General features: G+C 41.2%; 3 protein-coding genes and 1 non-coding gene across 4 annotated transcripts; all 4 read left to right on the top strand.

The window, feature by feature from the left end:
- Window positions 1-1,086: 1,086 nt before the first annotated feature.
- LOC102716958 (2-alkenal reductase (NADP(+)-dependent)-like) lies at window positions 1,087-2,804 on the top strand. Its single transcript, XM_006652408.3, has 3 exons — window positions 1,087-1,443; window positions 1,575-1,752; window positions 1,871-2,804. Exons 1-3 carry the CDS (start codon window positions 1,213-1,215, stop codon window positions 2,497-2,499), a joined length of 1,038 nt encoding a protein of 345 aa, XP_006652471.1. The 5' UTR covers window positions 1,087-1,212; the 3' UTR covers window positions 2,500-2,804.
- A 1,192-nt stretch (window positions 2,805-3,996) lies between these two features.
- Window positions 3,997-11,567, top strand: LOC102716678 (mitochondrial proton/calcium exchanger protein-like). The gene is made up of 15 exons (XM_006652407.3): window positions 3,997-4,187; window positions 5,161-5,802; window positions 5,916-6,228; window positions 6,320-6,466; window positions 6,580-6,668; window positions 6,741-6,833; window positions 7,323-7,449; window positions 7,987-8,051; window positions 8,134-8,305; window positions 9,029-9,229; window positions 9,336-9,383; window positions 9,470-9,616; window positions 10,272-10,354; window positions 10,802-10,917; window positions 11,016-11,567. The coding sequence occupies exons 2-15, from the start codon at window positions 5,222-5,224 to the stop codon at window positions 11,099-11,101; spliced, it is 2,268 nt and encodes a 755-aa protein (XP_006652470.1). The 5' UTR covers window positions 3,997-4,187; window positions 5,161-5,221; the 3' UTR covers window positions 11,102-11,567.
- A 1,286-nt stretch (window positions 11,568-12,853) lies between these two features.
- On the top strand, window positions 12,854-15,230 carry LOC102716402 (arginine/serine-rich coiled-coil protein 2). The gene is made up of 5 exons (XM_040522898.1): window positions 12,854-13,028; window positions 13,308-13,409; window positions 14,303-14,447; window positions 14,544-14,590; window positions 14,725-15,230. The coding sequence occupies exons 1-5, from the start codon at window positions 12,933-12,935 to the stop codon at window positions 14,932-14,934; spliced, it is 600 nt and encodes a 199-aa protein (XP_040378832.1). The 5' UTR covers window positions 12,854-12,932; the 3' UTR covers window positions 14,935-15,230.
- A 447-nt stretch (window positions 15,231-15,677) lies between these two features.
- On the top strand, window positions 15,678-15,751 carry TRNAV-CAC. The gene has a single exon. It is a non-coding gene; the product is annotated as a tRNA-Val (tRNA).
- The last annotated feature ends 129 nt before the right edge of the window (window positions 15,752-15,880 follow it).

Raw genomic sequence — 15,880 nt, 5'->3', positions numbered from 1 at the left:
GCTCGAGTAGTACGTGCAGCTCCGTGGGAATGGAAATTTCTTAGTGTCACTGAGTATCGGAAAAAGTTTTTAGACAGGAATGAAAAAAAAAAGAATTATGGTTCGCCTAGAGACCGCGAGATAAATCTTTTAAGCCTAATTAATCTGTTATTAGCGTATATTGGTTACTGTAGCACTTATGATTAATCATAGATTAATTAGGCTAAGAAGATTCGTTTTATGATTTTTCACATAACTGTACAATTATATTTTCGTTTTATCTATGTTTAATGTGTAGGTGTCCAAATATTTGATGTGATGTTTTTGGGGGAAAATTTTTAGGAACTAAACAAGGCCTAAGGGCCCGTTTAGTTCGCCGCGAAAAAAAAATGGTGTCACTACTTTTTGAGCCTAATTAATTCGTTATTAGCACATGTGTTACTGTAGCACTTATAGCTAATGATAGGCTAATTAGACTCAAAAGATTCGTCTCACGATTTTTTCCTAACTATGTAATTAATTTTTATTTATATATATATATATATTTAATATTTTATTTAGGTGTCTAAAGATTCAATGTGTTTTTTTAACTAAGGCCTTGTTTAGTTGCCAAAATTTTTTAGCAAAAGAGTCACATCGAACGTTTGATCGGATGTCGGTAGAGGTTTTCGGACACGAATGAAAAAACAAATTTCAGATTCGGCCTGGAAACCGCGAGACGAATTTTTTAAGTCTTATTAATCCGTCATTAGCACATGTTGGTTATTATAGCATTTATGGCTAATCATGCCCTAATTAGACTCAAAAGATTCATCTCACGATTTTTCTCATAACTATATAATTAGTTTTAATGTTCATGTATATTTAATACTTTATTTTAATGTCAAAGATTTGATGTGATATTTTTGGAAAAACTTTTTGAATTAAACTGTGCCTAAACAAGCCACAAAGCGTTGCAATCGCACGCAGCCATACAGTACGCCCAGCAACGTGTTTACAAACGACGGTGTTCACACCATCCGTGTTCACAGACGAATCCAACGAATCCCTTTCATGGTCCCCTATATAGATAGTGCCGGCATGCCACCCAAGTACCCAACCCAATCCTCGCAGATCGCAGAAAAATCTGCAAGAGCAAAAAGGACCCGCGCCACCGCGGACGGAGAGATCGAGTTCGAGAGCGGAGAGGGTGAGGCGCTAGGTGCTCCGACCGGAGTTTTCTCGGGGTTCTAGATGGCGGCGACGAACAGGAAGATCGTGTTGAGGAACTACGTGACGGGGTTCCCCAAGGAGTCCGACATGGAGCTCGTCGCGGCGGGCGGCGCGGCGCCGTCGAGGGTGCCCGAGGGCACGGACGGCGCCGTCCTCGTGAAGAACCTGTACCTGTCGTGCGACCCCTACATGCGCGGCCGCATGTCCAAGAGCGACGGCTCCTCTTACGTCCACGGTTTCGTCGTCGCCGAGGTGTGTGCCGGCCTTTCTATCCATCTGTGTTCTAGATTCTGCTTAATTTTTCTTAAGAAAAGGGGGAGAAATTGGTCAAATTATTTATCTGATGTTCGTGAATCGTGATCAATGTTGTACGTACTGTGTAGCCTATCACCGGCTATGGCGTCGGCAAGGTGGTGGACTCGAGACACCCGGGATTCAAAGCCGGCGACTACGTGTGGGGGATGACGGGATGGGAGGAGTACAGCCTCATCAAGGATCCCACGGGCCTCTTCACCATCAGGCATCCCGAGCTGCCGCTCTCCTACTACACCGGCCTCCTCGGTACGCATATGGATCGAGTACCTGACGCGATTAGCCAAGCATCCATGGCCGGCGCGGCGCGCGATTTTCTCTGGCCGTTCGTTTGGCGCTTAATTACGTGTGTCGATCGATTTTCCAGGCATGGCCGGCTTAACGGCGTACTACGGGTTCCACGAGATATGCGCGCCCAAGGAAGGCGAGAGGGTGTTCGTCTCCGCGGCGTCCGGCGCCGTCGGCCAGCTCGTGGGGCAATTCGCCAAGCTCATGGGCTGCTACGTCGTCGGGAGCGCCGGCTCCGACGACAAGGTCACGTTGCTCAAGGAGAAGTTCGGCTTCGACGAGGCCTTCAACTACAAGAAGGAGAAGGACCTGAACCTGGCGCTGAAGAGGTGCTTCCCGGAGGGCATCGACGTCTACTTCGAGAACGTCGGCGGCGCGATGCTGGACGCCGTGCTGCTCAACATGCGGGTGCGCGGCCGCGTCGCCGCGTGCGGGATGATCTCCCAGTACAACCTGGACCGGCCGGACCCCATCCACAACCTGACGGCCATCATCACGAAGCGGCTCCGGATCGAGGGGTTCATCGTGAGCGACCACTACGACAAGTACAGGGAGTACGAGGAGAAGGTCGCGCGGTACGTGAAGGAGGGGAAGATCGCGTACGTGGAGGACGTCACCGAAGGGCTCGAGAACGCGCCGGCGGCGCTCATCGGCCTCTTCTCCGGCCGGAACGTCGGCAAGCAGGTGGTTGTCGTCGCCAAGGAGTAACCGCGCGCGAGTGTAGTTTTATCCGTGTCAAACGCTGTGAACTAGGCCGCGTGGTTACACATAGACCCCGTTCGTTCTCCTGGAATAATTCAGATTCCCTCTTTTCGGGTGTGCACACGTGCCCGTTAAACGGCGTGTTTTTTATTAAAAAATCTCTAAAAATTCAGATTAATCCATTTCTCTATTTGTATAGTTAATAATTAATTAATCACGTACTAATCTATTATCACGTTTTTCATGCCTCCTGTGGAGCCAAACTCAGCTATAGTATAACAGGGTGTATTCACAATATGGTTATATAGTACTCCTCAGTCAAAGAAAAAAAACGATTGTTTTTGGTTACAAATTTTATCTTAAAATAAGTGGCTATTTTAGAATTCAAAAGGAAATAAATAAGGCTAAATAGAGACGTACACACATCTTTCCATCATCAAATAGGTAAATGGATAAGAGCATAAAGACCATTTTACTTGAGTATTAATTTGTCCAATATTAGCCAAAGGCCCAATGTAGTACGAAGTATAATAATTATAATATTTTAACTACACTGTTCATATATTCATAAGTAGTATACAAGTTTTAAATATTTTTTTAACGTTTATACATATTGGCGAAGGTGCACGGCTGTGAACCACTAAAGCTCAAGTCCGGCTCGATTCTTCCCATGCGCGTTGGGTTTTATCTTTTGTTTTTTTTAAAGTCAAAAATCATATTTATAAACAAAAAAATAATATGTGAATAAAAAAATTATAATATGTTCTTAGCAATTTAAAAATAAATTCTGAAAATAAAACGATGATGTAAAAACTGTAAAATTTATTTCAAAATTAAGGTCAAAATTTTAAATTTTAACAAGTATAAATATAAGTAAAAAGATAAAGTGCCATATTCGTTAATCTAACAAATCCAACGGTTCATATTTGTTATTTTGGAAGTGTTGCCGCAAAAATACAAACCGTCTACAGCCAATTTTTCTTATAAATCACCCAGCACGCCTCTTCTGTACCTCATCGCTCCCTTCCGGTGCCAAATCTGCAAATCATTTTGTCAAAATTATGCAAAAGACATAGGATAAGACGCAATTGATAGGGAAGTCCTAAGAATGGGCGACTTGGTAGTTTTGAAGAACCAGTAACTCATTTAGTCCCGTCTTGCATCGAAATGAGCATTTTACAGATGTTTACCCCTATGACGTATAAGACCCGTGTATTTCGCTCTCTACACGCTGTTCAACGATGATCTGCCCCCGACTCCTAGGCCCGGCACGGCACGGCCCAGCCCATCATGCGACAACACGGGTTGGGACCGCGACCGCTTCAACATTCAGCCCAAAAGCCCCACCGATCGCTGGCGGCCACACCCACTCCACTCCTGGTCCTGAACTCACTCCTGAATCCTGATTCCCTGAAGGAATGATGCTGTTCAGTTGCTCCTCCTCCGGTCCTCCCCAAATCGGCAACGTTTTCCAGCACTTGGCTTCGTTCGTTCCGCACACACGGACACGCACACTCCACCCGCTGCCTCCTTCCTTCCGTTCCCTCCTCTCCTCTCCTCTCCCTGCAAAACCGCGAGCACCCCGCGGCTCACCCCTTCCCACTCCTCCCGCGGAGCCCCCTAGCCCGCCGGATCCCACGCCAGGCGCGACGCGACGGGTTCCACCGCGCGGCCGATCCGCCGCCAGAGCCCCGGTGAGCGCGCACGCCCCCCCCCTCCCTCCCTCCCTCTCAGCTGGCTTGTTGACCCGCTGCTGCCACCGTCCCTCCTTCCTCGCTTCTCTCGAGGTGCGCCGCCGTCCCGTGACCCCGTGGGTAACCTCTCTGCTGTTTGGTGATTCTGGCGGGACAGATCGCTGCGGGAGGAGCGCGAGTGCGCTTGCGGGAGTTTGCTTGACGAATGGCGGTGGGGGGGCATTTGGAGGTTTTTATTGGGGGTCGGTTTGTTTGGTGCCGGCGTCCTATCTCGCGTGCGGAATGATTTGGCCAGGCACTGATATGATGTGATTACTCACTAGCCAGTAGGCACTTAGGCCTTGTCAGATGTCTGAATTCCATACAAGTCATATATTTAGACGATTGGTATTGATGGACGCATTGACATTATACCGACTAATGTACAGTTAATCAGTTGTCTCTAGGTGTAAGTAGTCTAATGACGTAAAACAAACACGTCTTGGCCAGATAGTTGTAAGTTGCAACTCTGTTTGTTATTATTGCAGTATATTTGTGGGACGTTCGTAGTATTTTATATACTTGGTGCTCTAGGTGTATAGGCACTTGGCAGTCATGATTACTGTTGAAAATCCTGCACAAGCTAGAGTTTCTGCTAGCATTGCTTTCTAATTTCGCCCTGTAAAGTACCTTGGAGATGTTAATGCCTTCATGGACTTCCATAAATGTGGAATATGCATTTCCTGGTTGAAGTATGTGTTTAATAAGCTAACTATGCTGATGATACTGCAGCATTTAGACAATGCTGATTGTCACTGACATAAAAATGCAAGGAATTTTGGAACTATCACTGCTGTTATGCAAGACTATGACACTATATTTGTAATTGGACAGACATTTTTTTTTTTCAGATTCTGTTCTCTCTGCAAATAAATATATTCTTTGGATGCAGCGATGCCTATAAGGCTATAACTATAGGTTTCTTGAGTTTCAGGGTTCTACCCGGAAAGGCATAGCCCTGGCATTCTCTTGAGAAAAGGAAGAAGCAACCAAGAATGGCCTCGAGGGCGATCATTAGGAGAAGGAAGTATGCTCTGGAGCATACTACTATCCCTATTTTGTTACGACATTCATCTATATCTACTTTTGGACAAGAAAAATTTGGACGTGAAGTTGAGCAGAGCACGGTGCCTCAAAACTCAAGAGAATCGAACTATGAGAAATCACAAGACATTTTAAGAAAGCGAAGCCTTTTGGGCCTTACTAATGGGTCCCTGTATCACCCAACTCGTGTGGCCTCACTTGCTTTCTATGAATCTAAAGCACAAAATTTTGGTTTCTCCATGGGAGCCAGATATTTCCTACAGTCAGTACGGCCAACATCAAGTACTGCTGGGCAGCCTAAAGTTGATATTCTGGATGAGCGGAGTGAGAGCCAGAAACAGAAGCAGGGGAAAAAGGAGGCATCCCCAGAAGAGTGTGATCAGGCGGTGGAAGGCTTAAGCACTGCAAAAGCTAAAGCTAAAGCTAAGCTGGTGCAGGAAGTACAAAAATCTGACCACTCAATCATACAGAAATTTTGGGCAAGGCTTCTAGGTATTGGGCCTGCTCTGCGTGCTGTTGCTTCAATGAGCAGGTCTCAGTTCCCTTCAGTGTATTGAAGTATATTTGCAATTGCCGTCTTGCTCCTTTTCATGGTTTAACCATTCATTTCCCACATTTTACTTTTATTTATCTTGTGAATGTAAGGGCTGACTGGGCTGCAAAATTGAAGCACTGGAAGGATGAGTTTGTTTCTACATTACAGCATTATTGGTTGGGAACTAAGCTTCTGTGGGCAGATGTTAGAATTTCATCAAGATTGTTGGTGAAACTTGCTGGTGGAAAGAGCCTGACAAGAAGAGAGAGGCAACAGCTTACGCGCACAACAGCCGATATGTTTAGGCTTGTACCTTTTGCTGTGTTCATCATTGTTCCCTTCATGGAATTTTTACTACCAGTCTTCCTCAAGTTGTTCCCAAACATGTTGCCATCCACTTTCCAGGACAAGATGAAGGAAGAGGTACTGACCTAGCTATGCTGTGATCTTGTCATACAGTATTTGCTAAATAAAAACAGATTAGCTGAGAACATATTTTTTTGGCTATGCACAGGAGGCATTAAAACGGAAATTGAAAGCAAGGATGGAATATGCAAGATTTTTACAAGATACTGCAAAAGAAATGGCAAAGGAAGTGCAAACGTCACGTAGTGGAGAAACGAAACAGACAGCTGAAGATCTGGATGAATTTTTGAACAAGGTTTTGAGTTCATAGTTCATAGACGTTCTGTTTGTTGCTTCAAGTTGAATACATAAATCATTAAATGCCTGTTTTACTGTTTTTCAGTAATCTATTATTAATTGTGCAAATAGGTTAGGAAAGGTGGACATGTCTCAAATGAAGAAATTTTGAGCTTTGCAAAGCTGTTTAATGATGAATTGACTTTGGATAACATGAACAGGTTGATGTTTCTTGAATATTTAGCTTAGCCCTTGATTTTCTCATCTTTCTGAACAGTCTTTTTTCCCTACAGAGCACGGTTGGTAAATATGTGTAAATATATGGGGATCCAACCTTTTGGTACAGACCACTACTTGACATTCATGCTTCGGAAGAAATTGCAAGAGTATGTTGACAAGTTGTTTTTAATGTAGATGATATTTTCATATGTAGATGTCAGATAGTCAGATGATGAGAAAAAGACATGACGGATGATGTATAATATAGCCTGTTTACGACTCTCCATTTCAACTTGAGAGCTAATTATGTTGCACACTGAATACATTTTTGTTCTGGACATATTTAGTACTGTTTTGGCCATTTTCCATCTTAGAACATCAATGAGCAATTCAGAATTTTCCAGAAAATCAAATATAAATCCAAATTAAGTGGTTTTGTAGTTCTTACTACATCATCTGAAATTGAGAACAATGATTCCAGAAGATAATCTTATTTAGTGTACCGTTACTTATAAAATTGTGGTGCCATGCTGAATCACATAAGAACAGTTAATGTTACACCAGAATTAACCCTCTTTCAAGTTTGAAGCCAACACAGTGTTCTTATGCAAGCATTTTTTGGGTAAGTAACAATACTTCTACATTATTATTTGCAGAATCAAGAATGATGACAAGATGATCCAGGCTGAGGGCGTGGAGTCTCTTTCTGAGGAAGAGCTTCGACAAGCTTGTCGTGAACGCGGTCATCTTGGTTTATTGTCAACAGAGGAGATGCAAAATCAGGTCTGTATACCTTGAAATTGTTGGGTGATTAGGTAATGGTAGTAAATAAAACTCTTCAGATCTTTATTACTGGAGGTGGAGGCTTTTAATACATTTATACTATATTCTCACTTTTAAGTAGTTCCAGATATTCCCTGTGATTTTCTCTTCTATTTTTGCTGCTGACTAAATGTTGATATATGATTCTTTATTTTGTCCCAGTAATCTTTTAAACTGCTTTTAGTAACCATATATTGTAAGTGTGTTAGTAGAACTTGTACTGTTACTCTATTGAAAGTGAAAAGGTCAATTGTGCATCAAGCTCTGTACTTATTTGAACAATTCTTTGTCTATTAAATTGTGTCAATGTACATTGGCATATGACGATGATAAAATTCCTAGAAATATTGTAGAAGAAGCCTTTGGTTCTCTCTAATGATTTAAGGCATGATACTTTGCAGGAACCATATCAGTGTTTTAGCTACACAAAATTAATATAAAACTATTTAAACAACATTTCAGCTACATAAGAATTTAAGCATTTAATTTTATGTTCAGCTAAGAGACTGGTTGGACCTATCACTTAATCATTCTGTGCCATCATCTCTTCTAATACTATCAAGGTAATTCTGGTCATCTGGTGATAGTTGCCATTGGGTTCAGTTCATCGGTTCAAGTTCTCAGTTGTGTTTGAAATAATTCCAGAGCCTTTACCATGTCTGGGAAAATGAAGCCTGAGGAGGCTGTTGTAGCAACATTATCTTCTCTGCCAGATGAAGTTGTAGATACTGTTGGGACAGTACTTCCTTCTGAAGATTCTGTTTCTGATAGGAAGAGAAAATTGGAATTCCTGAAAATGCAGGAAGAACTTATCAAGGTACTACAAATTTGAGTTGATTAAATTCCATTTACTATGCAGCGAAGCTGCCCTTGGGTAGGCCTGCTTTACAGAGATATATCCTTATTGGCTATATTATCACCACTCACGCAGCTGCAATAAAGTACCCACCCTAGTCTTAGTTTGAAAATACACCTCAAGTTAGATATAAATAAATTTAATAGAAGTTCAGGGTGGCAACATATAGCTTGTCAACTATGTGTTCTTTTGCTTTGATGGGTTTATTGTAAAATTGAGAAATATGATAGCTGATGTGCTAGCATCATGTTTCAGCATCAACCTTGCCAAACACCCTCTTCATGTATTTGTTGCACTTAGATGTACTGGAGCTTGAAATTATGTGCATAATTAAGTTCTATAATAGGACAACACTATTCTCTAGAATAGACATGAATAGAAATGATGAGACCCTATGTACAAATGCAAGGTCATATTGTTTAGCAATGCAATACAATTCCATTCCTGATGTGATTAGCTCATTAGCTAACCAACTAGAAGATGCATTTTCCTCGCTGGATTTCAATATTCCTTGGTTGCCCAAGCCCAATTAATGTGTAAATATGCAATTCAATTGTGTAACTCTAGTTATTATTAGGTTGATGATTCCACGGATCTATAAGTTTTCAGTTTGCTGTTTGATACTTGGATTATGCATCAATTACAAATTGCTGTTAATGCTTCTACATATAAAATGATACTTAGGAAGAGGAGAAAAGGCAAGAGAAAGAGGAAAAAACAAGACTTGAGGAACCAAAGGCAACTGAAGAGGATTTGGCTTTGAAGGAAATGACTGAACCTAGTGCTAGGGAAGAAGAGGAACTAAAGAAAGCAAAAGTTGAGCATGACAGGAATGAGCAACTTTGCAATATCAGCCAAGCATTGGCTGTACTCGCATCTGCTTCTGTATGATCCTTGCATGAAGCTATATACCTTTGCTTTTCTGGAATACACTTCATTAAGCCATTAACATTCCTATGCACCTTTTTTATTTTTTTTTCCTGTGCTACAGTCTGTGTCCAAGGAGCGCGAAGAATTTCTGAAGCTTGTCAACAAAGAGGTATGAGTAAAAGCTGCGGTGAACATTTATATGCTTTCAGTTTGCATAAGGTAATATTGGATGGTTTCCACTCTTGTGGAACACAGATAGAATTATATAACACCATGCTGGAAAAGGAGGGTACAGAAGGTGAAGAAGAAGCTAGGAGAGCATACAAGGCTGCAAGAGAGGAATCAGACCATGCTGCAGAGGTAGCTGCAGGAGAAAATGTCTCTTCAGCATTAATAGAGAGGGTAATGAATTCTTTCCTACATTTAAACCACTATTTCTTTATCTGTCTCTTCTAAAATTATTTTGAAGCATCCTACATTCAAGATAATTCTGTGATAGTAATTGCAAATAGACAACCAACTCCTGAGAAGGTGTGAAGTAGAGGAACTGATCACTGGCATACAGAAACACTGAGATTTGACTAATCAATTGCTTCTTAGTTCTAATAGCTCATCTCTTAGAATTATGCACACACCCTCAGGCAACGGCAATTTGTGATCAATTATGCAGGCTCTAGATAGTTTCACTACTATCTTAGGCTCTTAGCTGATTCTCAAATACAATGTACAAATGGCACAAATCTTCTTTTGAAACTCCAGCTTGGTACCAACCTGAATTCAACTGTGTAATCACTAATCAGCATATTCACTCTTCAGAGTTCTGAGCTCAAAATTTGGTGCTGCTTCATGTTTGGTCTTAACTCACTTGCATGCCTTTGCTCTGCATTTACTAACTTAAGGATTTTCCTTGATCAATGTAAATTCTTTATTGCTCTGTTGGATAGGTTTCTATGTGGAATATGTAATTCGAATATTAAACATATACTTATCTGTTTTCTTGCCTTGCTCTTATTAACTAAAGAGTTATTTGTTGACATACTGTTTTGCTACATTTCAGGTTGATGCGATGCTTCAGAAATTAGAGAAAGAGATTGATGATGTTGATGCACGAATAGGCAACCGCTGGCAGCTGCTTGATAGGTAAATGCCACCTGCATGTGCATAAGGCTGTCATGAATCACTTACTACAAAGTTCCATTGTCGCTGAATTTCCTGGGATACTTTGTGGTCACGTTTATTTTTTTTCTTTTTAATCTTAAGGAAGGCCAGGAGGTTTCCTTAAAAAAAAAAGAAAGGCAGGGTGGCTGCCTGATCAGAATAGACAGCCAAATCAAGTTAGGAATTAGAACTGTAGGAACATGTTATGGTCATTGACACGTGATTGTAAAAGTCCAGTCAATTTCTCTCCAGCCTACACATGCACTGATGCACATACCTTAGGTCTGCAGGAGTTCAGTTAAGGTGGCAAAAGTTGTAATAGATCACTAGACTATTGGGGGATAATGTCCTCAATACATGTAATATGCAGCTAATCAAGGAACTGGATTGCACCTTACATTTTTTGTATTTAATTTGCTCTCATTGCAGTGACCGTGATGGCAAAGTGACCCCTGAAGAGGTAGCAGCAGCAGCAAATTATCTCAAAGACACTATAGGGAAGGAAGGCGTCCAAGAGCTTATAAGCAATCTTTCTAAAGATAAAGGTTCCACTCAGCTTGTCTACCTACTGCGCTAAAGGATTGACGTCCACGTTCATCATTCTGCAGTTCTAAGATTTTTTTTCTCTTTCTATGCCTTACAGAAGGAAATATCCTCGTTGAGGACATTGTGAAGCTGGCATCACAAACGGGAGAAAGCAACGAACATGAAGAAGCCCCACGGCAATAGGTAGATAAACCGTCGCTTGTCGCTTCCATGGACCATGGGCATTCTTTCCCCCCAGTATGCGCATGGTAATGCCATGCGTAACCAAAAAAAGAAACGAAAAGAGGCAGGACGGTCACTTTTTTTGTTCTGACTGACTGCTGTGGAGCGAGTTATGACCGTTTCATTGCTTGCTGCGAAGATGTTCCATGCATATAGTTAGGCATCAGTTCAGCATAGGTGGGCAACTGAAGTTCCAACCGGTTGCGGGTTGCCATTGAAATGGACATGCTGAATTGCCAGGTGGGACAATAATTCATGTCAAATCCAAATAATTTGAATAATGAAGATATAGTTATTGAATAAGTGTCTTAATTTATGGCTTTTTAGTACATCATTTATGCTATTTGGACAAGTATTTGTCTCAGTTTCTCATCTAAGTAGATATTGCACAATTTTCTCGATATAAAAGTAAATGCAAGCCTGGTGTTTGCGTTACAAGTGTCCCAAATTTGGGGCTTATGAAATTTTGCTGTACAAGAATCAATATGGTTCTTTGGATGTCATACGAGGAAAGCTGGAAAGTAGAGAAATTTTGGAGGGAAACAGCATTAGGAGAGTCTAGGAGACAAGGACTGAGAGATTACCTTGAGCTTAGAGGAGAAATTGGATCAAGATTTCAATGAATGTTTGCTCCTTTGGGAATGTTAGCAAAGAAGAGATTGCTACAGAAATTTCGGGAGGAACTACTAACTGCTAGTAATTCATTCCAAAATCAAAGTAGCAGTCCTAATATAGTGCCAGGGGGTGATTGTTTTGAAAAAAAAACAAGCGACATATTTGCAAACGAAAAATAATTTATGAATAAAATTTTTATATACTTGTTTTTAACCATCTAAAAGTCAAGTCAAGGCTAAAAAAATAAATTATGGTGAAAAAAATCTCAAAATTCAAATTTAAGTTGAAAATTTAAGCATACTCCAAAATGTGTCCTACATATTAGAATGAAGGGAGTATAACTACATAAAGTTTTATCAAACTATCACAAAATTACATATTTAAGGTAATATATCATGAAGCTAAAGGACAACATTTATCATGAAGTTACATATTTTAGAGTTTAAATCCTTAGTTATAAACGTGGTAGATTTGTAATTAAATTGGCACAAAACACATTGAGGCTTCTTGTAACTTTATTACTAAATTTGTAGTTTTGCGATAGTCCATTTCACATACATATTCCGTTATAAATTTGGTGTTACACCGTTTTAACTCTATAGTTTAGTTAAAGTATATGTGATTTTGTAAAATTTACTCAATTAATTGAGTTGAATGTCAAACTTCACTTAAAAAAACACCATTAAAACCCGGATGGTATTGTTTTTTTTATGGTATTTTAATCGATTTGATAGTTAGGAAATAGTTTTGGGGGTACCGGTGCTCTTCTCACGTAGTTTATTTTACTATTTATATCATTAAATGACTATTTAAAAATCTGATATTCTGTCATCACCAAAAGATCTCCTATACTTTAGTGCTTCTATTTTTCTTTTGCTGAATTAGCCGAAAGGCACCCGAAGAGGAGCCTCGCTTGGGCTGGGCTGGGCTGGGCTGGACCAAGGCTATTATTCATCTTACAGCAATGGTCATCCGCAACCGTCCATCACACATCGGACGGCGCAGCATCGCGGCGCGGCGGCACTGGAGCCGTTCCCTCCTCCGTCCGCCCCCACCTCCCCTTATCGCCATCGACATCGCGATTCGCCGGCCATTACTCCCCGCTCTTCCGCTCCCAATCTGAGTAGTCTCGGTCTGCGCCGCGCGAGGGGTCGACGAGGAGAGGGGAAGAGGCGCCATGGGGAAGAACCAGGCGTACAAGGCGATGCAGCGGGCGCGGCTGGGGTCCTCCTCCGGCGCCCCGGGCGCCACCGACTCCCCCGAAGACGGCATGGTCGGTCCCCTTCCTTCCCCCCCTAACCCCCCCCCCCCCCTGCAGATCTTGATTTCCCCTTCCTCTCCTGGATTTCCGAGCTCCAGGGTTTGGTTTTTCCAGCTCGTCTCGATCGCTCGTGTCTGCCTGTGACGGCCCTATTGAGATCTGTCACAGGTGTAGGCTGCCATCGAGATGGGATCTTTCTGCTAGGAGGTAGTAGTAGTAGCAGTAGGAGAGAATTTGGGGGAAAAAAAGAAAGAAATATCATGGGGCTTTTACTAACGAGGACCGTCGCAGACGGACGGTTCATTTCATTCTCCAGAGTGGCATGCGGCGCGGTTGGCCAGCCTGAACAAGACGCACACCGTCACGTGGGAGGAGTTCAAGAAGAAGCAGAAGGTACAGTTAGTTTGAATCAGCTAGTTTGTTCTCTTCTTCTTTGTGTGTGCAAACTGCAAGCCATGGTAGTGTAGATTTTTTTTTTGTTGCTGTTGCTCCAACTCCAACCATGTGTAGTGTTGGTGGTTGATGTCTCCAAGATCATTGGATACGGAAGATATGTTTGGCTTTTTTTTTCCCGAATGACACTATTAAGTGTGATGCGTAAATTTCGTTATAACCTTGTATTTGCTCGTTGAATTTGGGATATTGATTACTTTTCCTGGCGCATGTAGCAGCAAATAAATTTCTAATTGTATAACGGTATGTTACCCCCCTCCATCCCAAAATATAAGCATTTCTGGCTATGAATCCGGACAAGAAATGCTTATATTTTGGATGGAGGTAGTAGAACCTGAACTTTTGTAGTTCATTCAATAAGCTTATTCATGTCCCAGTCGATGCAAATGTTCCTAGACTTTTAGTTGGGTTTTACTTTTGCAAACTTGAGCTAACATATGAAGCACCGGAACGGAAGAGTTGGAGCACTTGTCATTACTCAAATCAGTTTTGTACCGCATAAACCATCTCGAGGGTGCTTCAGATTTGTCTTGATTTGATTACTTGACTTGGCTAATGAATCAAATTGCATTTCCTTTATGGTTATGATCCATAAGATTATTACGGATGGCACTTGCATTAATTCCAGAGACCAACCTAAACTTTTTGATATTGCTCAGGATTATTTTTTTTTTCAAAGGAATTGAAGTTCTCAGAATCGAATCCCTGTAATGTTGCAGTAGATAATCCTAACTCCTAAGCCTCTTTGTTCTTATCGAGAGATTGATTTGTAATTAGACCTATTTGTCCTTAATACTTGTACAGTAACTCATGCTTCTCTTTTGCTCTAATAGGAAGATGAGTTAAAGAGGGGTGAGATGGAAGCTGACAAAGATAAAATGATGAGAGAATATAGGGCTCAACTGGATGCTGAAAGGGCACAAAAGCTTGCTCTTGGAAGAAACCACTCAAGGTCAAAATCATCATCTTCTAAGAAAGGTAACTGTGTAACTTAGCAATCTGTCAATCATTCAGTTGCATGTTTCTTATGCTGAATTTGTCAAGTGTTTCTGCTGACATAAATTTTGAATACAGAGAAGAAGGATAAAGATGCAAAGAAACGGAGTAAAAGGAGGAGAAAGGTATACCCTTACAAACCAAATAAATTTAGAATACTCTTCTTGTACCTGCATCAGTTTTGATATGACAACATGAATTGAAGTCAACTTTACACACTACAAAAATAAATCTTATTTTATTTTTGCATTCATTACAGCATAGAAGTTCATCAGAGTCAAGTTCCAGTTCATCATCGGAATCATCAAGCAGTGATGATGAGGATAGGGATTCGAGAAAGTCCAGATCACGGTCAAGATTGAAGCGAACAAAAAAGGATAAGAAGCAGAGGTCAAGATCCAAGCACAGTGATAATGAGGAGGAAGGTCCTGTGCGGCTCTCTAAATTCTTTGGGAACCCAAAGAAGTAGATGGTGATACCGATATGCCTTCTGCCAGATGACCTTATTGCATAATCCACTGAGATATGAAATGATGGCTGTAGACTGTATCATTCAGTTCCGATTATTGTGTGAAGGTGGAGAAAACCGATTACTGTATTACATCTCAAGAATGTTAAATCATTTTGACGGTTCGGCATTTGAATATGAATTCAGTATAACATTGCGGTACCGGACAATCGAGATATGCTGGCACTTAATAGCATCAAAAGTTTTAAGAAATTGCCTTGGTTCAATTTGAATTCAAATACCGTTTGAATTGTTTCTATGTCACCTCTCTGAAAGCACTAAGTGTCCAAATATTTCACTACAGGCTATTACAGTTCGATTTGGATTTTGAATCTCGGCACGTTGCATAACCTGAACACGATCACTTATTCCGTTGGTTTTCAGTGACAACTGGTTATATATGTCGACGTTAATCTCATAGACAACACGAAAGTCTGGGCGAACCCGAATCACTTCTGTGGAAGACACTAAAAAATCCTGGGTGAAAACGATCCAGACAAAACACAAGTCTGGGTGACAGACTGGACACGAGTCACTTCTTCTGTCGGACTGGGGATAACGGGAGACAACAAAAGTCCTGGATGAACCCGATTCACTTCTTTGGGAGAGAAACATTAGTCTGGGTAAACACGATTCAGAAAAGACACAGAGTCTGCGTGAACACGATTGAACTAGTACTATGGAACACAATTCACAATCACAACGTCTGGGTGGTGTAGTCGGTTATCACGCTAGTCTCACACACTAGAGGTCCCCAGTTCGAACCTGGGCTCAGACAAATTTTTAATTTTTTTCAATTTGATATTTTTTATTTATTCCAAATTGGTATTTTTATTATTCTTCTATTTGATATTTTTATATTTTTCCAATTTTTTCTATCTATTTTGTCAATTTAAATTCCTTCTAT

This window comes from Oryza brachyantha, chromosome 4 (assembly GCF_000231095.2).
Source record: "Oryza brachyantha chromosome 4, ObraRS2, whole genome shotgun sequence".
Classification (NCBI taxonomy): Eukaryota; Viridiplantae; Streptophyta; class Magnoliopsida; order Poales; family Poaceae; genus Oryza; species Oryza brachyantha.
The sequence above is the reverse complement of the archived record's forward strand: the minus strand, read 5'-3'. Positions and strand labels throughout refer to the sequence as shown.